Here is a 26,042-nt window from a genome sequence, read left to right on the forward strand (position 1 = left end):
CAAACACACAACAAACTACTCAAGTAAAGAGTTCACCATTGCAGAATGCAGTAAAAAAATCCCTAAAATGAAAATGACAAATGCAAATACAATTGTCTTTTTTTTTTTTTTTTTTTTTTTTTTTTTTTTTTTTTTTTTTTTTAAAGTAAGGGCTTTCTGGGACCTAGAGACGCCTGCTTCAGGAAAATAAATTGCAGTTCATCTCATTGCTTAAATATGTATAATAATTCAAATAAGTAAAAATACTTTAATGACAACATTTACTTGCATATTACTTTTAATTCCTCCCCTCCTCATATCCATTAGCTTAAGAAAGCATTCTGAGTAGTTTACAGTCACAACAGAGATTTCTAACAGAGAATCTTGGTCAATTCTATGCTGAGTATTTAAAATATAACATAGATTCATGCACACATTACCCATTTTTATGTGAGTTTTAAAGATTTTGCATGGGCTTACCCAGTTCCCAGAGAGGTCCAGCTTTAAAATTATTCAGGCCACTGGTGTGCAACCCCATGATCATAATGCCAAGTATGGAAAAAACTTACTAAGGTTTTAGCAGTATAAGTTACACACTCGTAAGTTCAGATCTGAACTGCAAGCTTTTAGAACTGCAATTACAATTACTTTTCAAATATACTGCATTTAAGGCTTGGCAGCTTCACAGTTATTATGGCTGTCTACAAAAAAAATCACTCTTGTGATTCTGCTAAGATTAGATATCAGGACTTTCAGTTTGGTTTCCCTTTGATCAGGGTAAAAAAAAAAAAAAAGTTCAATTGTCAATGAGTGATGGGCTGGTTTGGCCCATCTAACTCAATCAAGTTTTGAAATGAGCATTTTTTAAGTTAGATTTTGTAATTATTCATAATAGCATGTTTGCTTTTATATGCACAGTGAAACAGTTACAGTGATAACTGAAATATCCTCAGTTGCAATGTAGTTAGAAGGTAGTGAAATAAGCAGGCCTGTCAACATGCTGCTATTGTTTCAAGCTCTGCAAATATAGGGCACAAGTGTCTGCACAAGATACATTTTAGTTACACTTTCCATTTTTATTGACAATCAGAATGGCTGGAGAGTCTCATCAAAATCAAGTTCAAACTCTAGGGAATGATTGTGGAAACTTTTTCAGTCTATAAAATGATTTCTTGAAAGGCTTGCATGGCAGTTTAGGGTACATCATTCTAAGGTATCTTTCAGAAGTTATATTCAAATAAAAAGTAAAATCTTCTCCTGATAAAACTTCAGAATTACACTGAAAAGTAGGAGCAAAGTAAAAACAATGGAACAAAGCATTATATCTTTTCTTGCAAATACTATCACCACAAGAGAAAAATATTGTTCTTTATCTCACCAATTGCCAAGTACTGGAGAACGGACTATCACTTCCAGATTATCCTCACATAATCTATTTTTCAGATATTACTAGTTTCCATGCTGGGGTTTATGAATTCTCAAACACAGCTAATCTGCACACAGACAGAATGATATTTCTTTTGTTTTCTTTTGGTTCTGTATCACTGCTGCCATGGTTCTTTCTACCAGGTGCTCCATGTCCAGAAAGCCTATTCCGTTCTCCATTGTTCCATTCCATTCCATTCCATTCCATTCCATTCTCCACTAGATACCTACCAGAATGCTGGAAAATTTGTACATGTGGCATTAGGCTATTATTTCCTCCCTACTGAAATCTGTAGCATGACCTTTCTGGGAATTGAATTAGAATAGAAATAATCAGCATGTGTGTTTGCACATGCTATTACTGAAAATAAATATACCAGTAGCTAACATAATTCCTGAGCATCTTCACAAAGAGTGTAGTAACTGCATTGTAAGCAGTGACTTTTACATTTATCTTGTATGAGCGCTTACTGAAATCTGCTAATGTGTTCTGATAATCTATTATTTATCGCAACAGACTCTAACAGTGAGCCTTAGCAAAGTAGTCTCCAGTGTTTACAACACTTTCATCTAAAAACTCTCAGATGTGACAGCAAAGTAGCACCTTAAACCACAGATAGGATTTCTTTTGGTTGCAGTTGTTTCATTGCTATTTGCTTATAAAAATAAAACCTTTGTTTCCCTCAGATGCATGACTTGCTTTCATATAAACTACAGCATATAGCAGGTTCCTATAGAAAGCTGTAGATACACAACCACAAGTATTACTTGGGCTTGAGGACATACCTCCATGTTATACTTTTCCACTGTCCTTCTTAAAGGATCCACAACCTGCCAGCAAATCAAGATGCAAAGATCAATGAGTAGCATCCCTCCAACTATCACCATTAACTTCTGGTCTTTAATGATCTGGAGAGACAAAAAAGAAAAAAGAAAAAAAGAGGAAATTCCCATGAGCCATGGATAGATACCTGTACAGCTTTACGCAGGGAGAAAAAGGCTGCTAATAAAAAGGTATTTTAACAATGGATAGGGAAAATTTCAGAAATACTAAAAGATGAAAGCAAGAAGACAGAAATTATATTAGTTCATTTTGTGGTTATTAGAAGTATCAAAAGTGTGTTCAGACTTCTGAAAAGAAACTGGGAGATTTCTTAAATATTAATATGGAAGTTCAGCATTAAGATTTACACTTGAGAAATTAAAAAATGTCTATCTTAGAGATCCACTATTGACAATGTATGTATTGTTTATTATATGTATTGTTTATGTATGCAAGTGTGGAAAAATATTTGCAACATCTCTCACAACACTAGGAATCAAGCAGAGATAGAGTTTTCATAATGATTTACAGTGTAGACCTTCTCATAACTTTGTTGGATCAGGAAAATATGTTTGCAAGGTACTAAAAGGTAAGTTCAAGATGTTTCATGTTTGTGTGTGTGTGTGTGTGTATAAAAAACTCTTCCCTCTGTTACCCAGGTAGTAGACAGGGATGACGCATTTTTTTTCTACATTACAACAGTGAGAGGCACTTAACCATACGCAACTTAAACATGTTTTTAATTCTGCATGAATTGTAGGCTTAAAAAGAAAAAAAAAATCTTAATAACAAGAGAAGTCCAATCTGTGTATTACAGTTTTGTATAGTTGCACGCAATCCCTATATTATTACTATTACTTTTAAACACATAGCTGCATAAATAAAATACATTATAAGTGCATTATTTCAGTTGCAAAGTTGTCAAAAAGTTCCAAACATCTGGCTTAAATTGATTTTATGTAAGTTTTCTCGTGCCTATGTTTCTGTGTTTGTTGTTGTTGTTGTTGTTGTTGTTGTTTTTTAATGAGTATACTTTTATCACTAATTAATCGCCGTTCAATATTGAAAACATACTGCCAGATTGTTTTTGTATGGGCAAACTCACATATTTTTCCATAGTTGGTTTAATTCAAATAAAATATTCAAAAATATTAAGTCTAAGAGCCTTAATAATTTCAATTCAATTTGATAAACACAGTAGGATTTTGAAATAAGGCCATAAGTGTCAGCTAATCTTATGACAGACAAGGCTACCACTCTTGCTTAGAATATCTGCACTGAATTCCTACTAAACTTAAGGAAAGGATAAAAATAAATGCAATTTTAAATAATGTAAAAGGAACCTTAGAAAGTTTGCTTTTCATATTATCTTGTGCAATACATTCTTCATTTGGAAAGAAGTTTTTTCACTATTGTACATTACTCCACTAAGCTACTGGGTTATGCTGTAAATCATCTTGAGTAAATTAAATATAGAAATAAGGCTAGCAGTCAGAATGACTTTAAGGACTTGAGGCATTATTTTCATTTCCTGAGACCATTTATTTACATCCATGTAGCTATCATCATTATGATCAGAAAGTGATGCTTTTCATGTTTGTATGAATCATGAGGCAAAAAGTCCATCTCATCAGAAATAGGTGCTTGAAAGGGAGGGTGATATAAAGATGCATTACATTACTTTCATTACATTTTGTATCACTGCTGAACAGGCTGGCAATGAGAATTTTGCAAGAAAAAGGTGTTTTGGCAGGGAAGTGGTAAGTACCGCACTGTATTTTCTCAGTGTGGGAAAAGGAAAGCAGGTATTAAGATTCTCTGTCTTTAGTCCTTTTTAGGAATACACAACTGCATCTGACCATTCACTTCTTAACAAAGTTGCAGTCAAAACTGAAATAAAGACTGCTAATCACTGAGATTACCCTCTGAAACAAACGTCTATGCATTCAATAGGAGCTATCCAATAGCTCTAAACAGGACATAGGTGAATCACACCTAAATGTTGCTCCAGATTTAAGCAGAGATTAAGTGAGAAAACTACCGGCAGTCAAGTCCAAACAGAATTTGGATTAGATGAAATTGGCTTACTTCAGTCCAAATCTGTGATCCTGAAAACAGTTCCCTTCTAGTAAATTCAGAAGTGTTTTTACCAAAGCTGTTGATCAGAAAGCACCACAGAAGGCTTATGAGCAGGAGAAACCAGTCTTCCCTCAGCCACTGCTCAGAGTCCCTTTGGAAATGTAATCTCCATCCTCATGCACAGAACTACAGGCAGAGGGAGAGGCAGCCCATTTCCCTCTCTGGGACAGATTTAAGAGACAACGGCTTCCTTACAAGGAAGAACATGACCTGTGAAGGAGCAATCATTCATCACGTTTAAAACCTTACTCTCCAGCTGCCCTGCTAATTCAACACGCTAAGTCAGATTTACATACTCCTGTGAGTAATGTGAAAGGATGATAAGCTTGTAAACTCATTTGTAGCAGCGCACCAAGGGTCACGTTACCCTAACTAGAAGTTACCTACCATAGCAACTCCCTTGATCTGTACTGAATCCATGCAGAATTCATCTGTTTTACAGGAGCTTGTATTTTTTTCTAGGATCTTGCTCCCACTGAGATTTTGTTCAGAATATATACATACATGTAAACTTGCATATATATATATATATATATATATATATATATATGTAAGGATTTCACCTTTATTAGAAACATTATTCTTCAAGAATTACTGTTTTAATTAAAGTATTTCTTACTTTAAATAATGGTGAGCATTTCTACTGGGACACCTAGGACAAGTAAACAAGAGACACACAACCCAATTTATACCAACTGTATTGATACCGAAATTAGAGTTGCATCAGACACAAATTTACTAAGGCCTGCAAATAGTAATACAGCAATTCCAGAAGCAGAGGAGTGAAAGGAGACTATTAAAGTCAGTAATACTGATAATCCACTCATTACTGGGTCAAAAGAAATTGCCATATCTGATATTATCACTTCCTATTTAGGATCACATTGCTAATTGCTCTCCCTTGCTCATGTTCAACTTTTGTTCGTAGCTGACCTTGCACTATTGTAGATGTTAATTCTTGACCTTCTTTTTTTTTTTGGCAAGTATCTATTTACTCATTAGAGGAAACGGAGCAAACAGAAAAGCTTTCTCTTGGATACCTCTTGGATAATTTCTTCCTGCATTTCAGAATGGGAAAGATACATGAGAGCAGCTGTCCCTGGCAGCAGGTATTATTCATCCCTTACTTATGCCAGTGAACAAACTGCCAGGATGAAGGCAAGGAAAAGAAAGTCCATAAGATAACCTGAGGATGTGATCAGCACTACTGCAATGAGCTTTGTAAAACTCAATGCTACCAATGCTGGATGCACAGTGAGTGGTCTGAAAGCAGGCTGCTGCACACGCCCAATCTCATCCTGCTCACTACTTTGCAAAACTATTGAGATAATACAGTTATTGAGCAGAACTCTTCATCAAAACACTAGATATTCAGAGATTTAATTATTTGCTTAAATGGGAGGCCATATCTATGGGTCTTAATGGTGCTGACAGCGCTGAATTCTAATAATGTTACCTTTACTGGGAGAAATGCAGTAATTCAATTTGTCTCTTATTATGTCAGGATTGCCCTAAGATTAAATTAAATAAAACAAACAGCTTTTATCTTTTGATGCTTCACATCTACCTCACTGAAACTATTTTAGACTGCAGAAAAAAAGAATAGCTTTGTATAAGAGCACTGTTGGGAAGAAAACACAGATGCTAACCTATGTTGTGCTTCCTCTCCCCCAGCTATTTAAAGAGCTCTTCTTCAGCATGTGATTAGCACCTTTGTCCTAACATGCATTTACTCTGCCAATGCCACTGGCATATCACTCCCAGCAATTGCTGATCTGCCCGCTCCACCCATAGGAAGCCCAGCTTTCCTTCTCTTCAGCCATTACTCCCACCCACCAGCACTTTTAAGTTCAGTACAACCACTCCCTGGAAACACCAGATGTACCGAAGGAGTCTTGACTCAGATCTTGTGAATCCAACAGAATTTCTCTGACTGACAAAAGAAAGTCACGAGTAACTCACTTACTCCTTACCATCAGATATATCATTCTTGCAGAGGAACGTTCTGATTCTTCTTCCCCTTTTCACCCTCCCTCTAGCATATGGTAAATCAATCTTGGGAGAAAGGCACAGTAACTAATAAAATCCATTTTTAGGAGTGCTCCTGTGCCCTTGCTGAAGCCAAGCTCTCATACAGGAGCATCTGTGAATATTATTTTCTACCATCTGTGGTTGGATAGGTGAATCTGTCTCATCCTGGCAGATCAACCCACTGTTATAAATGCCACTGCTACCAGCCTGGACTATATATCTGGACACGAGGCTATCTGTCTTCCAAACAAGTTTCTTCAGAACAGTAACTGGTAAGCTATTTTCTCTTCAGAAACACTGCTATATGAGTACATCAAACTCTTATCTGCAAACTGGTGGCTTAGTGACCACGAAGATAAGTTCAAGATTGAAGTCCTTACCTTCCCTGAACTATGTGGTCTGATCACAGGAGATGTGATATCTGTTTAAAGCTCTGGGAAGAAGCTTCTGCTCACAAAATTCTTGAGGATTTTATCAAAATATCACAGGCTTTACTACTTGCCACAGCAACTTCAAATGTCCAAACGACTATTTTTTTTTCATAGAATTTTTGTGAGTTGTTTCGTTTGTTTTCTAAAGCACAGCCATTGTGCTCAGTAGGACCCTAACCTCAACCAGTGTATGAAATCAACAGATAATTTGGTAAAACAGCAATAAATCATTACAATTGCTTTTTGTGCTTAAGGCTAAGGCAAGCTTTATTTTGTCATTTCTTACCTTATTAGAAAATGACTTTGCAAATGTTGTCTTTTCATATATGATGTGGACCTTAAAGCCAAACTCACTGTTTTAAACCAACAACAAAGACTCTTATATATAAAGACTTACTCTCCTCTCCAGGATGAACCTTTAGCTTTCCACTAGCTTTTTCATGAATAGCTTTGGATTCAATAGTTCATTTCCTCTTGCCTTTAAGGTTTACTTTGCTTGTTACCAGGAACGTCACCTCCCTTTTGTCAGAATCAAGAATATTTGAATTTAAGGGAAGATCTATTAGATCTATCTATCTATAGATCTATTAACTAACTCTTAAGTTTTACTTTTTTTCTTTTTTTTTTCTTTGTTGAATACATAGAAACATAATAAGGCTGGGAGTATTTTTGTATCTATTTACAAGTTAAGAGATAAACATGTATTTTCTTTTTATTCAAGTAACTTGATCTTTGCCGAGTTAGAAGTTAGTTCTGGCTTCCATTATGTAGATCAACCTTTTCTAGTTTAGCTGACAGATATGCCCCTGACCTTGTGGCACTTAGTTGGATGAACACTTAGTGCAATTTGGTAAGTTCTTTTCAGCTGCTCCCTCCCTAAACTAATGGGAAGGAATCTGTAGAGAGAGAACCTCTTCAAAGGATCTGTTTGCAAACCTTGCTAGATGAAATTAATCACTTCTTATTAATAAAGAATGCATGAAATTAATTGTATTGATGGCAATGAAGTCCTTGCGAGTCTGAAACCCAATGTTCCTCTCCATTGTGCATGCAAACTGGCAGCTATCATGCTGGTAGCCATCCTACCTCCAGTGTGGAAGGATAAAAAAATATCAGAGTTTGTCCAGAAAAAAATGATAAAGTCCACAATGTTGGAAAAACGGATCTGTCCTTTAAGATAGTCTTTGTATCACATGAACTGCCCTTTCATTTCTCCAGGTATGATTAATGGATGCCTTACAGTGGCTCCCTTCATTAAGTGGGTCAGCACAGGTGGAATGGTGCCATGAAAGTGATGATGCAGAATCAGTGGTAGATAAGTGAACTTTGTCATATGTGGGCAAAGGGCCACCTATCTTCCAGTTATTAAAGCCATTAATATTTTAGAGAAGTATTCTAAAATACATTCTTAATTTCTATTGTGTAATGGAATGAGAAAAAAAAAAAAGGACTATTGAAAACACATTATGCACTTGTTTCCAATAACTCCACCGTGTTTTTTCAACAGCTATTATGAGTATTTCCTATAATAGGTTCTATGATTAGTATCGGGAACACTTTCCACACTGCAATTATAGTTTTAATGAGTGAATGTTAAAATTTTAAAGAACATACTCTATACAAGCAAGCTTTTTGACCAGCAGTACAGTGGTAGTAAAAAGCAAAGCTTAAGACATTTTACACTCTTAGAAGTGCCTCAATTAATCTAAAGGAAAATTTGCATAGCTGATTATACATATATTTTTCACTTGCCTTCTGAGGTGACCTGTAGTCTGAACCTTATGAGTTTTTCTGTTTTCCAGGATAATGGAGAGCATGGTACTACTGATAATAATGGACAACTAGATATTGAGAATTTAGAAGAGACAGCCACCAGCATTTTAAAGCCTTGTTTCTTCCTTGCTGAGTCATGTTCAGAACAACTGCAAAGCATTTGGGCAGATTCACCTTGTCAGTCACTGTGTTTGCAAATATGTACATTTTGACTCCACAATCTGCTGCTAGGTGAAAGTATTCAGTTAGAAGATGCCTTACTGTTTTTCTATCTCATACAAAAGACAGCAAAAACAAGCATAGAGAGCAGAAGGTACGATTTTGACAGAAGTTAGAGAAGAGGAAAGATTCAATAACAGTTTAGAAAAGTTATAAATTTCCCTATCTTTGAATCTCAGTGATTGCAGTAATGCACTAGAGAATCCAAGAGATGATTATAACACTAACATCACTAATTTAACCATAGGGGGGTACGCAGAATTACATAATAGCTAGTTTCACAAAACTCCTCTTAGATGGAAAAAAAAAAGAAAAAAGAAAAAATATTGCAGTATTTTAAAAAACAAAACCACATTAAAGAAATGCAAATTGACAAAACAAATCACTCTTGATGTATAAAGTTTGGCAAAGAGCCTTAGAAATTGGGCATTATCATTGAGTTAAATTCTGTGCATTATGTGTAGAACTAGATAGGCTGCCTTCAGAGACCTCCGTTTTCCATTAACTCAGAAGGTCAAAATCATCTTTGAGAGAAATGATCTGCTGAGTCCAAGATTGCATGGACCCTTAGTATGGAGAAATTTCTACCAGGGACACGAATTCTCACTGCAGTGCTAAAAGGGATTCCAATCTTCAGGAAAAAAGTGCACAAAGGATTTGAATGGTCCGAAGGAAATGTTCTGATTCTGTCTGAGATAACATTAAAATATCTAGACTTTAATATTTTCCTTAATGAACAATTCTGTGGGAAAGTATTCTACATCGTTACAAAATAGCTGGGGACATCAATGCGCTTGATTACATTTACAATCCAATTTCAAGCGATTCAGGAATAAACTGCCTCATACTGTATAGCAACATACTCTCTATTTCTCTGTCATCTATTACTCTCATAATACTTAGGAATTATGGCTGTAGTACCATTTATGAATAGTTATGTTTCACACAGTTTTCATTGTTTTCATTGCTACTGATATCTAGCCTTATAAAATTGTACTATGCAGAAATTTACATATATAAATTACTCCAAAAGCAGATTTTTCTTCTAGATGCACAGCTTATTTGCTCTTTTTTTTTTTTTCCTGTGACAGAAGCTTGAGATTTAGCTTCCCAATCCATATTTACATGAATGTAAATTTTAGAAATGTGATTTCTATTGTTCCCTGGCTGGCTTTTTGGCTGATCAGTTCTTAAAAAAATCGGGATGTTTGTTTTATATCCATATATGGATACTCGTATTTGGAAGATTTGGAATTAAAATTTATAGTTCTAGCTATTTGTGGGAGAAAAAGTAATGAAATAATTTGGTTTCCATTTATCTCACTTCAGAAAGCACTGTATATGTGTATGAATAACCCATGAAGGTCTACCTGAATAATTCACACTGCACTGTATGTATCATGGATTATTTGATCCAGTGGCATACATTCATAATGGAAAAAAAATCCCATACATAAGCAAATTTCAAACTGGTGACATCTTCCTTAGCCTCAAAGAAAGACTGATAACACTGAAAATTTCTTCAGTTACCCATGTGCTTGCTCACCTTCTATAGATGGCTCCTAATACCCTCTTGTTCTTTTAGTATGGCTACCCAAGGCAACTTTTTGGCTCCTAATAATCTCATTCCCTTTTCAGACTTAGGGTCTCTTACATATATACTAGTGAAATACACGTTCTCCCTAAGGGAAATGTAATGCACAGTCTGATGCACAGCTTTTTGTAATTGACACAAAAAGCTCTATCTAGATTGAAAAAAATGTTCACACAGAATCATAGTCACAGAACAATATGAGGGCTGTTCTGAAAGCAATGCCTCCTATTTTGTTATGTTAGCCCACAATATCAGAGGCGGATGTTGGTGGTACGGCAGTAGAGGTTGGACCTTCCCACCAACATCTTGTTACATGCTGCTGCTCTGTGTCAGATGGCAGCAGAGGGGTTTTCTGACACAATCTGACACCTGACGTGGAAGCGTGGATGAAGCAAACCTTCTGGCTGTGAACATTCAACCAATTATTTATCCACCAAACAGTTCACCTTTCATATCCAAACCTGTCCAATTTAGAGGTAAGGATGTTCTGCAGGACCACGTCAAAGGCCTTGCACAAATCCCAGTAGATGACAATCAGCTGCCCTTCCTTTGTCCACCAATACTGTCACTCCATCAAAGAACATCACCAGATAGGTCAGGCTGTGCTGGCTGTCTCAGATCACTTCCTCATCTCACACGTGCCTTTACTAGATCATGCTGTCTATGGCCTCATACAGTTTGGCCTTGAACTCTTCCAGGAACGGGAATTTCCATCTTTCTTGCAGAAGTTTTCAAATGAGGGAATAAGATAGCAATAAACTGAAATGAGTTGTAAGGAGAAGGCAGCAGCAAATCAGCTTACAAGTGTGTGGCCTCCAGCTGCTCTCTTCTCTCTGTGTTTTTTTTTTTTTTTTTTTTTTTCTTCCCCCAGGGACACTCAGTGCAGCTGCAGCTCCTCATAGTTTCATAGTTTCCACAGAGCTGGCACCATGGGGTAACAGCACACAGCCAGCTGCTGCCCACTCTGGCTGGAGGGGATGTTCAGAGCAACCCATGCACTCTGCTCTTCACAAAGGATACAGATGGTTGCTTGTCACTTCTACTATTTCCATGCTTCTCCATTTATGGACCATTAAGTGTAAGAACTGGAGAAGAGGGCTGACCAAACTTATAGTGGAGTGAGGAAGGCAATGAGCTAAAATGTTTGAGAATTCCTTCTCTATTTCACTTAACTAATAAATTTGCATCTGAAATATGAGAAATTGCTACAAATGCTATCTTTGCCTGAAAATTGTCTTACAGAGATTGCTAAGGCATCACAAATCATAGACTTGGCTTGGAGGAGATTGTAAAGATTGTCCAGTCCCAACTCCTTGACGTGGGCAGGGCTGCCTCCCACCAGCTCAGCTGCCCAGGGCCCCATCCAACCTGACCTTGAGTGCCTCCAGGGATGGGGCACCACAGCTTCTCTGGGCAGCCTGTTTCAGTGCCTCATCACCTTCTGTATAAAAAATTTCCTTCTAATATCTAGCCTGCATCTCCCATCTTTTGGTTTAAAGCCATTCCTGCATGTACTATCACTATCAGACCATGTTAAAAAGTCACTCCCTCTCCTGCTTCTAAGCAGATACTGGAATGCTGCAGTGGAGTCTCCCCATCAAATTCCACCAAAGCCAGAAATTAATTATTTTCACCATGTCGTTATTTAACAGCTGTGTATATGAGACCACCTATCTGAGAACTATTATTGCCTTTTTCATTATGTGTTTTTTTCTGGTTAAGTGAAAAAGATTCCAGCAGAAAGCTCTCTCTTTTATTATACATGTGCACGCTCAGAGCAAACTCACTGCGTGTGCTCAGTAACACTGGCATCCTGCAGAACACTAAGCCTGTGCTTGTGTCCTATAGTGCACGTGGGGAACAAATGTACATTGTAGAAATCTCATTATTAGCAAGCTGTAAGTTTTCAGTGATCAAGTTTTTAGCCGTAGTACCAGCCTTTTGACATTTTCATGAGTCCATTCCTCTTAAAGAAATTGAAAAGAAAGAGAATTCAATTATATAGAGAAGTGCATGCATCAGCAAAAGGAATCCTCAGATCTTTGCCCACCTCATCAGCTTGTTCTAGAGAATAACTAGAAGCTATTGCAAGTGGCATAAATTTGGCCCATATTTTGCCCATAGGTTTCACATATACATAGTAATAGAAAAAGTGTGGCAAATCTGTAAAACGCCCCTATTCAACTTATATGCTCTGAGAAGAAGCCCACATTCTCTGCACCCACTGCAGTCAGTTCTAATTTCATTTTTTTTCTTCCCTCTTAATCTTTTCTCCCTTTGATGCTGCTTTTCCCTTCTATTATATCCCTATTTTCCCTGTCTGTCTCTGAATTTCAATGGTAAATTAATTCTAAACCAGACCTGGTCCATCAGCTACAGTCTGAATCCCAGCCACTGGCTCTTCATTCTAACACTCAGTTTTCCTGACCACTTTTTGCTGAGCAGCCCCTATTCCCCCATTCAATTCCTTGCTGTCTCTCAATTGCATTTTAACTCTTAGGGAATTCTTATCTAAATTCGTTCTTCCTTCGTTTGCTTGCCAACTATTATACTAATTTATAATCTCAAGATTTCCCCTATTCTTTCTATCCACATTCAGTTCTTACAAAAGCCCTTTGTAGAGAATCTGATTCCTTATGTTCAGCCCCTTCCCCCCCCATGCCTTGCGGCCCCACAGTTCAAGTGCTAGGCTTCTTTTGCCTTGCTAGCATTGATACAGCAGCCCATACAAGCACCTTTCTTGATGATGCATGAACACCACTACCCTCTCCAGAAGTCTTTAAGGACTCATTAGATTCAACATAAGAAAATAAGACCGCCACAGCCTAACAGCAGTCTGCCAGGCATAGCTAAGTAAAGTCAAACCTGCAAGTCATTTCTCTTGTGGTTGTTTGTAGCTTTCTAACACTAAGCTAGCAACCATATCTCATCCTCAAAACTTGTTATGCTTTTTAAGCCTATCTCACCTGTGAGAAATGTATAATCACAGACTAAGTTTGATAACAGAGAAAAGCTTACAACATATAATCAAATAACAGGATAGCATTGGCAAAACTACAGCAGCACAAGTCTTAAGCAAGGATTCTGCTATGCAACTCCTTGTGCAATTATATTCTGTATTTACCTGGTAATAATGCAATGTAAAGGTATATACCACCAGAAGTCTACAGTGGTAGTAATAATGTACATTTACAGAATTTTCTGTGGGAAATGAAACATTGAATATCCCTCCCTGGATTTCATGTTTAAAGGATGAAGTGCAAATAGGCAATGCTAAAATGAAGTGTGTTATAGGTAGGACAAGATTACCAAAGCAATACCAACAGTGAAGTATTATGCTTTCAAATATGAACTGCACATTGTGCAGCACTGTGGCGTAGATAATAATGCTTTATTGTATTCACCTTCAAGTGGACAAATACTTGTCTTTGTAGGAGCAGAATATATAAAGTTTATGGAGTCTTTAAAAACATTGGCTTGAATTTGTTACTGTTCTGGTCTTTGTCGGAAGTGAACAGTCTGCTTTGAGCACTGGTGATGTTTGTCGCTATGCAGGACTGCTTGAAAGCCCCCTGAGACCTGCACCTCTAGGGACAGCAAAGCTTCCAAAAAAAAAGACAACTTTACAGCCTTTTAAATTTCACCAGAAGGACTGGCATCTGTAAACGGTTCAGCTAGCTTCACCAGCACACCACATGCTTTTCTTTCCCATTACTGCTATTCTCTCTCATCTTGCCTGCAGCCAGTCCTCCTCTGCTGGTCAGGAAAACATAAAGGCAGTCCCCACCTTGCACCGAGCAGATGTTCTGGCATATAAACCAACAGTAAGGGGTCCTACCGAAAACAGAACTACCACTCACTGATGAGTGTTTTGCTTATTTTTAATGTAAATTCCGTTCTACTTTCTAACATCTTAAAAAAAAGTCTTTAAAAATAAGAAAAAAAAAAAGCTGTTTCCCCCTACTGTTTTTATCATTTTCATTTAACAAAAATTGATTCTGTTGCACCCCTCTGTTTCAGATCCAGATAAAATTAAAACGTTTTTAATTTGCTTCCACTGAGTCCTGGTAAGGTCAAAGATGGTAACAGAACTTTGGGAGTCTTGCAAAATGTGCCAGTTAGCAGCCCGAAAGCTGAAGGAGGGCATTCTGATTTTTCTGATAAGCAAGTGGGTTCATAAAGGTTGAAAACAAAAGAGAATTCTGAGAGAAGTTAAAAAAAACTTCACCTAATTCAAGACATCGTAAATCAATTACTTCTACTCTCCACTACACTTGAATGATGCTATAGTGTACTATTATTTAAATATACATTTGCTCACAACAAGAGAAAAATCCACTCATTTCTTCACTCTTCATAGAGTTATGTTGTACATTAAGATAGGTGCTCAGCAAAAATTTAGAAGCAATCTTGCCCTATGTGATGAAGATTAATAGCTTCACTATTCTTCTTTCCCTCCCTTAATACTCCCATTAAATGAATAAGTAAAAATTGTCAAAAGCAATGGAGAAATATTTTCCTTATGTGAAAAAAAAATCTCAGTTTGGAAAGTTTCCCGATGACGATATCCAGGATTAAAAGCAAAAGTGGTGTAAATATATATAATGTAAGATTATACTAACATATTTATTTGGAAGTGGAAACTGAACTGACCACAGATGAACAGAAGGTAAAGTATTTAAACAATTTTGGAACTTTGCACACCTTGTACTGAAATGGCAGTCTGCTCTGACATGGCAAAGCTAATTCCAAAAGCACTAATGTGGCTTTTTTCCTTTTTCTTGCAAAAGCTATGATGTTTTGTCAGCTTAGAGATTGTTTGTGAAAATTTGTATTGCCTGTGCTTTAATAGACACAAAATGCTTTGTCTGTAAACTACATCTACTGAAAATGGAAATGTCTTACAATACATAAGTAAAGAATGCCATGGTTTTGAATCAGCTCTTAAATACAGTTTTATCTGTCTTGGGAAATCAAAGATAGAAAACGCATGTATTTACTGCAGATAGCTAGTTTGTTTTACATTTTCTTTCAAGAAGGCTATTTTTGAAGATGCATGCCTGTGCTCTGGACAAGATATCCAACAATGCAAACCAAGATTATTCTGTGGAACAGTCATTCTTTACAGTTCACAGAACCAAATGTATTTCATTCTTTACAGTTCACAGAACCAAATGTATTCTTATCTTAATCTCAATACGTTTAATAATCCTGATACCCTTGATGCTTCCAGAATCGCTCAAAGAAAAGAACTTATTGGTCAGCATCTAAATGACTAGAAGTTTATCCTCCTTACACTGCTACTGACCTTAAAACGTTTTCACCCTTCAGTTGCAAATAAGCAACTGCAATCTGCCATTGTTGATGGGCTTGTCAAGGAACAGGCACTATGCAGAACTTGAAGATGATGTTTAATTAACAGACATTGAGTATTATTGTGAAGTTGCAATTTGTAGCTCTAAAATAAAATGTTTTCTTAACAACAACAACAACAACATAAAGTAAACACTTTATAACAGTCTATTGAAGTACTGTTCATTCCTATCTGGAATAGCATATACTGTAAAAATGATAAAATTTTCAATATAATCAAATTTATTAAGTGATTTTATGTGTTGCACTGGCAGTATTTTGTGTAACCATGAATTTACAATGATTTGTATCAATATAGCTAAAAGCATATTTGCTATACGAAATTTTGTTTTTCAAGATAGTGAATTACTGGCTCAGGCTTGGGTGAAAAGTCTAAGACTGTTGAAAAATACATGTTAGACTCTGGGATCATAAGCAGATACATCTGCAGATGTTCACAAAGGGTGGTCTCCAATTTCATCCACCCAGGGCATTCTGTTTTGGGTACAGACTCTACTTAGAATTGTAATTAATTTTGGAGATACTAGTTGTTTACTCTTCTTTATTTTATACATTGATTAATATTTAGGATTTCATTAGCAAATATTTAAATAGACCTGACCCGATCAGGTTCTATACTCTAGAACAGTAGAGGGAAAGACTCGACCTACTAACAAAAGTCCTCTAAGAAACTGAGCTAATTCTCCCTCTATTCATTCTAAAGAATGTTGTCTTCCAGAGACAGTAACTCCCTATACATTCCAGCTGTGTAAACAATAAGACAGGTACTAACAGCAACAATAGCAACAAATTACAGCTCTTCAATGACCACACAAACATGGGAGAACAAACAAATAAATCACAATCCAAACTAAAGTAAGAAAACCCTACCACAACAACACAGAAGACCAACCAACCAATCAACCAACCAAATCCCCACTAAGTTTTGGAGAGGTTTTGGATATTGTTTTCCTTATTTTGGGTGTAAATGCCTCTTTATCACTTACTAGAGTAAATATATTTAGCTGTATAGAGGAACTGTATTTGGTACTTTTACATTATAGTAATTTTATTTTTCTGTTTCATTCACAGTTCTCTTAATGTTTCTCTTTACATCAACATGTTTTCTATTCTTCCGTTTCCTCACTTTTAAATGAAACCATGTTACCAAAAGCACTTTATGTGTAAAAAGAAGCTCCATGGGAAAAGTAAAATGAACAGTAAAAACATGAAGAGTTGCATTATAGCTAAGCCTAGACCTAATCATTCATACTCTATATGAATCTATATTCTCATTCTAATATTCTACATTAGAAATATATGAGATAACTGCTGTGGTTTCTTTTTGATCAGTCAAAAACAAAGCTCGTGCAATTTCAAATCAAAATTAGAAATAGAAATCTACATAAGCAGCACTGTTGTTTGCCTTTTCCTACCAACCCATGAGAAACTTGTGTGCAATACCTACATCCCAAAAAGATATACAGGAAGCATTTCCTAACAGTTCTGAATCTGTAAGTCTTCTGAGTGCTTACATCGCATATCAAACAAGAATGAAGACAGAATGCACTTAGGTCGCAGCTGCTGCTTGGTTCCCACTCTCACACTATTAAAGGAGATCAAGAAAGCCCAAATATCAAACTGTTAAGGATACTTAGATGTGACAGGTGAACAGAGTCAGCAAACCTAGCAAACCAGAACATGCAACAAAACAGTTAGATAATGGTATTAACAGAGTAATGAGAACTTCCCCTTACCTTTTTCTTCATTTTTACATTTTTGAAAATGGCATGAACTCTCCATGTTTTTGCAAACATTGCACCAAATGCAGTTGTATATCCCACTGTAAGAATCCATGTTCGGACCTAAAAAATACATATATAAAAAAAGACAAAGCCATTTAATTTAATAATAATGTGGATATCACCATTTCAGCCACTTTTTTTTTTTTCCCCTTAACAATTAAGAAATACTCAAAGAACTTCAGAAAAATGTTGACATTTCAAAATTGTATCATTTATTGTCATCTCAATTTTATTTTCCTCCCTCCATCTCCTTTTCAAATTTATGAGTAACAAAATTGTCGTTTTTTCCTCCCCACTTTTATTGTATTCTATGCTGGAAGGAACTAGTAGAGGAAAAAAAGGAGACTGAGACCATAAAAACTACCTAGGGAGCTAATATTAACAGCAACATTTTAAACAGAAGGGAACAGAGAAGTAGAGATATCATTCAGACTAAAGAAGAGGAAACTGTAATATGTGAGGCACACAACACTTAATGCAGACCCTGGGCATACTGGAAAGATATGAAAAGATGACCTTAAAATTATTACATAGGTAAAAATGGAAAGACACGTTGGCAGACCTCAGGGCCAAGATCTGAATAAAAGATATTATCTGTAATATGGCTCTAAGAAAAACTTGTAAGTTTAGCTCACAGAGAATGACAGATTCTAACCCTAAACTACCTACACGTGTAAGATATACCTATCTAGACATTTTCCTTATGTCTTGTTTCCTAAGGAAAACTGAAAGATTTTTACTAGAAAAAGACAAGATTAGTTTTTTTAAAGATTAAAATGACTTGTTTTTTAAATAAAGTCAGATTGGTCAGGGAGGACAGATCACAGTTTTAATGCAATGCCTCTCCCACCTCTAGCATCTGTGCGTCCTTGTTTTCTGACTTGGCTTCAGCTAAGCCAGGGACTTTCAGAGTTGCAGCAAGATCTGCACAGCCCCCTCTAATCCCCTGAAATATTCTCTTTTCATTACCCTGGAGATGTGGCTGAAAACTTTTCTGCCCTGATCAGACTTTTCTTTCCCAAAGAGGGACCAGAGACCACAGTATAGCAGGTGGAAGATCACGTGAGAGGCACAACAGTGAGCTGAAAGCCTACAACTGAACCTGGGCACCTGAAATACCATCAGAGGAGGGAATCATTTCCTTCTTCCTCTGGAGATTAGACCTGGGCTGGCTATCACAGCAGAGCACTGCACAAATGGGAACAAAGAAGTAAAAATAAAATGTACACTGCAGATGGAAAAACTGAGGGAGAAGCGATGGCTATAGGAAGGCAAACCTAGAAAATGGGAAAACAAAAGCTGTGTTTTGGCCATGTTAATCATGCATCTTAGGCCACTAGAAATGTCTTTTGATTTAAAAAATCTGATTTGTTGAAACCAGGACATGTGAAAAAAGGATATATATCTTTATATGCTTGGATGAATTAGAAGCATATTTTGCTTTTGAAAAGTTTCAAATCTGACTCCTGAAGAGTTTGAGATTGTTAGGACATGCATATAGATGACAAAGTAGGGATTGAAGCAAGATGCAGATCTTGGTGTCTAAGATAAATATTAGAAATAATGTAATTGTTTCACTGCTAAGTACATGCCATCGAGTGTTTGCCTTTCCAGAGATGTTCAGTACTTTCGTTTTTGTATTCAAAAGCTGTCTCTTTTTCTCCCCTCAAATTTTCTGTAGTATAAAATTCTGTTTTTTTAGTAAACAGTGGTGATTGGGTATCAGGGTGAACAAGACAGAAAAGGTAGGGACTCATTAAAAAAATAAATGGGAGAATCATAAGATGACTACAGTTCCTTAAAACAAATAAATAAGTAAATAAGTAAATGCATAGGGTCAATATTTGTGAATTAGTGAAACTGTAGACAGAAGAGGTACCTTGAGTCTTGGCAAAGAGGAATATATGTGAAAGGACACTCAAAACTATTGTCTGAAGAGGGCATGCGCCACACCAGAGAGTAGCTGTTACAGTACTGTGCTTATTAGAAAACTTCAGGTTTCCTTGTAGAGGACCGTTTAGATATTTGTTTTGTATGTGTGGTCGTTGCGGTTTTTCAGTTGCATAGCTGCTATTGATCCTGAACATACAGCTCACTGATTACTGGTTAATCATGGCATTACCAAAATCAGTAAACCAACCCCAATTAGATCCAAGCCATATGAGTTTTGCCATCCATTGACATTCTTAAATACAGCAGTAAAACAGTAAATCTAAAACAAACAAACAAAAAAAAAAAAAAAAAAAAAGAAAAAAGAAAAAAAAAGGAACAGATATTTAGGCTGGCAACACATTATTATTATTATTATTTTTAAATTTACTTAAATATTTTTTCGACTCAATTTTGCTCATTATCCATCATCATACATTATGCTAACAACTTCACTGAAGCCACAATCAGATCAGCGTCAACAGATTTCAGAAACACATTTCATACCAACATATTCATATTAGCCAGTTACATCTTTTTTTAACTTCACGTGTACTGAGCTGTGACAATCATACTTAGCATTCAGTGTTTTTGCCGCTATTAATAAGTATTCGTTTCTTTTGTGTGCAGTTTAGTGATATATTTGGAAAACAGATACATGGTATTTTCATGTTTCTAAGGTGATTCTGATTTGTTCTTGCTAAAAGAATTCCTCTTGGGAATAGCAATAAATTCAGTTATGCTCATAATATGTTTCCAAGTGGGTATTCAGAAAAAAAATGATATTTATATCATGTTCAGTTCAAAAAAAGTTTTTTGTTTTCCTGATCTGAATTATGCAAATTAGAATAATACAACTATTGGCTATACTGGAAGCATTCTGACTTAAAGGTATCAGGAAATTTACTAAAATGAGATCACTGTTGCTAAGAATGAGGTGGTTAATTTCAGAATAAAATACGTTTTTAAATCCGAAGAAAGTGATCTTGAATTTGTCTGCTATAATTCATTAATGATCTATTTTTGAAAACACTACACATACACTCACGATTAGAACTTGTGCTTTTTATAAATTACTTGATAGAAACTCTTAAGGCACATTTCCAGTGGTAGCTAATGAAGCTAGAAATCATTTCCTTAGTAGACAACATATGTGACCACCACTGACACCATTTCACCAAGGAAACAAACAGTTCTGGTTAGTTTTCCAGTCTGTGGCTTGGGGTAAATATGATGTTTATCTAAAACAACAAAAAATCTGCCTTTGTCAAACACTACTGTTTAAACTATTTTTATAGGTTTAATTAAAGAATCATTGCATTTATGAGCAAGTGGTTTATATCTTGGAAGATTGTGAACTACAGCAACTTATTTCAATTTCCCTTTGCAACTAAAAACCTTCATTCTAAGTTTACTCTTAAGATGTTAAATACTTTTGATTTTAAGTATTATTCCATAAGCACCGATAGCTTAACATCCTGATTTAAGTTGTTTCCCTTTGAATCGTATTTCCTCTCAATCTTGAGCTGTCACTGAATAGCCTATGTTCTGAGTGCAACTATTTGATATCTTCACAGAAATCAATCTGCACCTTTTCCACCATCTTGCTGTGTGAATGGTGAAGTGGTTATTGTTTATATATCTAAGCAAAAATTTATTTATGTTTTTACCATTCATTACCAACAAAATAACCCATACAGTTGTGAACAATGAACCAGTAAAGGGTAGTTGGATAGTAGTGAAAACTTCTGAAGCATCCTGAACAAAAAATAATGCTACGTGCTTTGCAAATATTGCTGAAAAGAAATAAAAATATCTCTTTCTTTATACACTCTAAGAGCAAAGCACAGAAGCAAAAATACTATTTTAGGTGACGGCAAAAATCTGGGTAAAGAGTGATGTTTGAATTTAGATTAAATTGTTTAAATATAATTACAATTTCTTTTGAATTTATAGAATAAGGACACCTTGGAAAATTGACTGAATTGATGAAATGTATAAGTTTCATAATTAAAGAAGTATCACTTTTTCCATACTGGACAACCAGTATACATAAATTCAGAACAACATACAGTCATGAAATGAAGAAGAATGACAGTGAAGTTGCTGAGCTCACGAAAGCAGCAAGAATTTCAAATGCATTTGATCAAGAATTTAACTCTTCTGTTAAGCTGAGGGAAAACTAAAATAAAATATCTGAACATGCTGTATCTTTCTTTTTGTGTTGCAGCTTCATATTTACTATACCAATCTACTTGCCAGTGCTAAGCAAATAAGAAGAGTAAAGAATCAGAACTATTAATAATAATTTTTAAAAATATCAGCAATAATTTCAAAACTTTTTGCAAAAACAATTACAAACATCACCACTCCAGGTGCTTTATATATATTTTTAATACATTATTTGAATATGGGACAGTGAAACAATTTAGTTCTTTAACAACTTCTTCAGTTTGCAAAATTTTAGCTTGTACTCCTGCAGAGGAATCATTCAGATTTTTGAATGTATTGTTCTTATTATCTCAAGATCATAATTTTAATGATTTCTTTCAAATAAAAGTCTTATACATTTTTTTTTTTTCATAAGACTTGACATTCCCAATGCCCTCCAGTTTCAATCTGATTGATTTTGGCAATAATTAGCCAGTTTTGCACATGCATCCCACTGGAAACTGCAGTAACAACAGGTCCTGCTGCAGCTGAGTACTGGTGCTGAGCAGACTGGTAGCATTTTGGCATTAGATTTAGGCACTTTAAAGTGACAAACATGAGAATAAGTCACACTGTGGGTTTAGTTTCAGAGAGCACAATTATCTTTAAGTAGGCAATTCTGTTGATTTCTGTGGACTATTCATAGGCTTAAAATTAAGCACCTTCTATTGCTGGCAGACTGGAGACATGAGGGATAATAATGATGAACAAAAGTGTGACATCTCAACAAGTTTTCCCTGGGGCTTGATCCTGCTTCTATTAGCAAAGGCAAAATTCACAGTATGAGTGAAGGCAGGCCCCAGCAAATGGGTTCATTGAGTTGATTTTTATACTACTCTCTTTTATCTCAAACATTTTATGACATGTTTGCTCTTTTAACTCATTCTTTAGAATTTGTGTGGCACCAGCACAATTTTACAAGTAAGTGACAATAACATTAGAGAACTGAATCCTGCTGTTTCCACATAAATTAAGTGTAGTGGCTGTTCACATGCTGTGAGATCTCCTGTAGTGATTTCTTAATATATTTCATACTATTTTTGAGAATTATCCAAGGGTAGTGTAAAAGATATTATAATTGCCCATGATTCTATGACAGGTCTTTAAAATCCATTATTGTCCCACTGAAAGAGAGGTAAAATGTTCTAAAAATATTACCTTAATAAATTGCTTGCAAGGTTGTTGTGTATTTGCTTCAACATATGAAATAATTTTCTTTCAAGGATTTATTCAGCTTTGTAACTTTTCCCTCTACATTTTTTTCCCCAAGAAAATGTCGTTTACTAAAATAGAAGCTGATCAGGCTCATGTTAAACTCAGTAACAGAACTGCCTTTGAATTTAATAGGAGTGAGATCAGTTGTAGATTGAACCACAGTTAGGACAATTATAGAATCGATTATACAGAAAAGGGAGATTAAAATTAACAGCTAGACAATTAAGAAGGAAATAAACTAAAGAATACATGCAAAATGAAGAAAGGCCAGTCTAAAGTACAAAAAAAGGCTATGATTTCCAAAGACAAAGAAATGGATTAGGTGTCCAAATCCGTTTTGCAGTACAGCATGAATTGAATGTCTATTGCATTTTTTTTCTAACCAACCTTAAACAATTTGAGGAAAATAATTAGGCAAGTATTAAGTCCAAAAGAAGGGATGGGAGAACCCAAGAACTTATAGCTATGTCTGAAGAGTACGAAGGGTAGGAATAAAGAGTATAACCCAAACCGTTATGTAATTCTATGATTCTATTATCGCTTGCTAACTGAATACAGGGCTTCATGTTAGTTGTTGCCCAGGGTCAAGTCCAAGTAGATCTTGCCCATACTATACCAAGGCAGCCCCAGTTTTGAAATGCTTCTGTCAAAATATTTTCCTTCTAGTCAGTTCCCACAAAAATGGTAAGCAAAGAACCTCAAGGTGACATGGGTCGATAAAGAAGAAATAAAGAGAAATAAAAGTTGATATGTTCTGTCCCTCTATCTGTTTATTATATAGTTCCTGCTTCCAGAGCTTCTCTCAGCCAAATGCATGACTTTCAGATTGTTAGCAAATAGTCCAGCATCTCCCTCACACTGCAGTTTCCTCTCTTCCTTAGGAGCTCATTCTACAACCTCTCGCACCCCAATTTTTCTCTCTGCGCCTCACTGCAATACCCAAATCTCCGTTTGATCTTCAGGTTTTCAAGATGTTTTACCCATCTCATACCACCCTGCAACCCTGACCTTGCAAAAGTTCAGGATTTCCCAAGAAAAGGTGCAGTGTGGATCATGGAATTCCATCTTGGATAGATGTTCTTTCAGTACGTAGGAGTTGCAACAATATCTGCCTCTGATCCCGTGGAATGTTGATGTGACTATGAAAAATTAGTGGAAAAGGACAAAAATTTGCCTTTCACACTGCAACACAATAGTCAGATTTTAAATGTCCGTTGCCCACAATTAAGAACAATATTAGCAGACAAACCCTAAGTGCTTCTGAAGATATGGAAACATTTGAAGGTGAATAATCAAAATGTAAAGTACACCTCTGAGAAGTGAAGGTCTGTAACTTCTACTGTCTTTATGAATATGCTCATTCTCAAGATGTCTAAATGAGAACACATGCTTAATTTAGTAACAGTACAGTCTGCAGGATTTAGATCCTTTTACCTTCATTGAACACGTCTGCAGATCTCTGGAGTGCTCAGGAGACTGAAAGACAGCCAGTGTCTCCAGAACAGATATCTCCTGGAATGGTATGAATCCTATACTGACTTGTTCCAGTCACTCATTCAGCATACTCTCTAGGACAAAGTGGTGCCATACATTGGGAGCACCAGGACTGAGAAGAAGCAGAGATATTCCTTCTGCTGCTATTTAGTACACAAAACCTTGTGCATAGTGACTACGGGCATTTTACAGCAACCTGAAGTACTCAAAAAAACTTCTTTTCAGACCCATTTTAATCAGTTTTATAAAAAATAATATGTATTAACAACTACTTCATGCATCTACTTGAAGGAGATCTATAACAAAGAAGAGGTGACTATGCTTCTCCCATGGGTCACAGGATCACAGAATGATGGGGTTAGGAGGGACCTCTGGTTCCAATACTGGTCCAATCCCCTGCTCAGACATGGTCATCTAAAACAGAGCATCCATCATCTTTTGAAGATCTCCAAGGAAGAGACTCCACCACCTCCCTGGGCAATCTGTGCCAGTGCTCTGTCACTTGCAAAGTACAGAAATGCTTCTTGATGTTCAGAGAGAAACCCTTGTGTTCAAATTTTGCCCACTGCCTTTCAGTGTAGTAGTCTTTCAGCCCACATTAGGTTGAACTTGCAAAGACATTAGTAGTCTTAAAAGTAAGCATGAAATCCTCAGTAGAATGTATTACAGAAGTCTAAACATTATTATCATGTTTAATATTCTATTTTAAGTAGCTCTATTTCATACATCTGCTTCAACTCTATTCATAGGATATGCCACTGGCATTGCTAATTTTGAGTCTCTCTCTTCCATATAATGAATGCTTTAAATTATTTTCCACTTGCTTGCATTTTTCCAGTTGGCATCACTCTTGTTTCACACCCTTACTTTAAGCTTCTCTTTTTCTGTGACACCATGGTAATTCTGAGATTAAAACAAAGACAGATCATCCTCCTTCTCTCTCCCTACCTCATGTCTAAAGCAATTTATAGTTCAGATACATACAAATTTAAATAATGTATTGCTTTTCTTCTTGTCTGTACAACCAATTATATTTCTATTAAGTAATACATGATGTAACTGTCACATACTGCACTGACCACTTTCTTGAAATATTTTATTTTAAATAGTTTTAATTCCATGCAATTGAAATCTTAAATTTGACATCTGATCTGCAATTCAGACATGGAACTAAATAATACTATGTTTGGTATTATAAACTCCTATTATAAGTACACAAATTACTATGTATTTTGATATACCCAATTACTTTTCCATAGAAAATGGAACATAGTATCAATATAAAAATGTGTTATTTTGAAAGGAATTACCCACACAAGTACATAGTCAACAATACAGAATTAAAAGACATATAATAGCCCTATTCATCAAATTATTTGACCACGATTAAAGTGTTTTGCTGACTCTCAAAACATTTAATACTTGGTTCTGGTTTATAGAACTCCTCCTTCAAAAGTGGTACAATTTACTAAAGAAATCCTTTCAAATTTTCAAGTGTTACTGGTATAATTTTATATTGTGCTTCAGTGTCCTTGGAATATTATAGAATAAAACATAGATTCAGTTATATTTAAGGCGCTTCTATTAGAGTTATCAGAAAGTTATCAAAAATGACACTAATA

At 35.8% G+C, this 26,042-nt stretch overlaps 1 protein-coding gene across 1 annotated transcript in view; it reads right to left on the reverse strand.

The window, feature by feature from the left end:
• The window catches only part of GABBR2 (gamma-aminobutyric acid type B receptor subunit 2), a gene marked incomplete at both ends in the record, with an annotated part of 442,331 nt that overhangs the window by 126,817 nt on the left and 289,472 nt on the right, over window positions 1–26,042 (reverse strand). The window contains 2 exons of the mRNA XM_079533247.1: window positions 2,191–2,313; window positions 17,524–17,631. Of these exons, the coding sequence (XP_079389373.1) occupies window positions 2,191–2,313; window positions 17,524–17,631 (231 nt within the window). The remainder of the gene's footprint in view (window positions 1–2,190; window positions 2,314–17,523; window positions 17,632–26,042) is intronic.

Source organism: Tetrao urogallus (assembly GCF_951394365.1).
Source record: "Tetrao urogallus genome assembly, chromosome: 3".
In the NCBI taxonomy this organism is placed as follows: Eukaryota; Metazoa; Chordata; class Aves; order Galliformes; family Phasianidae; genus Tetrao; species Tetrao urogallus.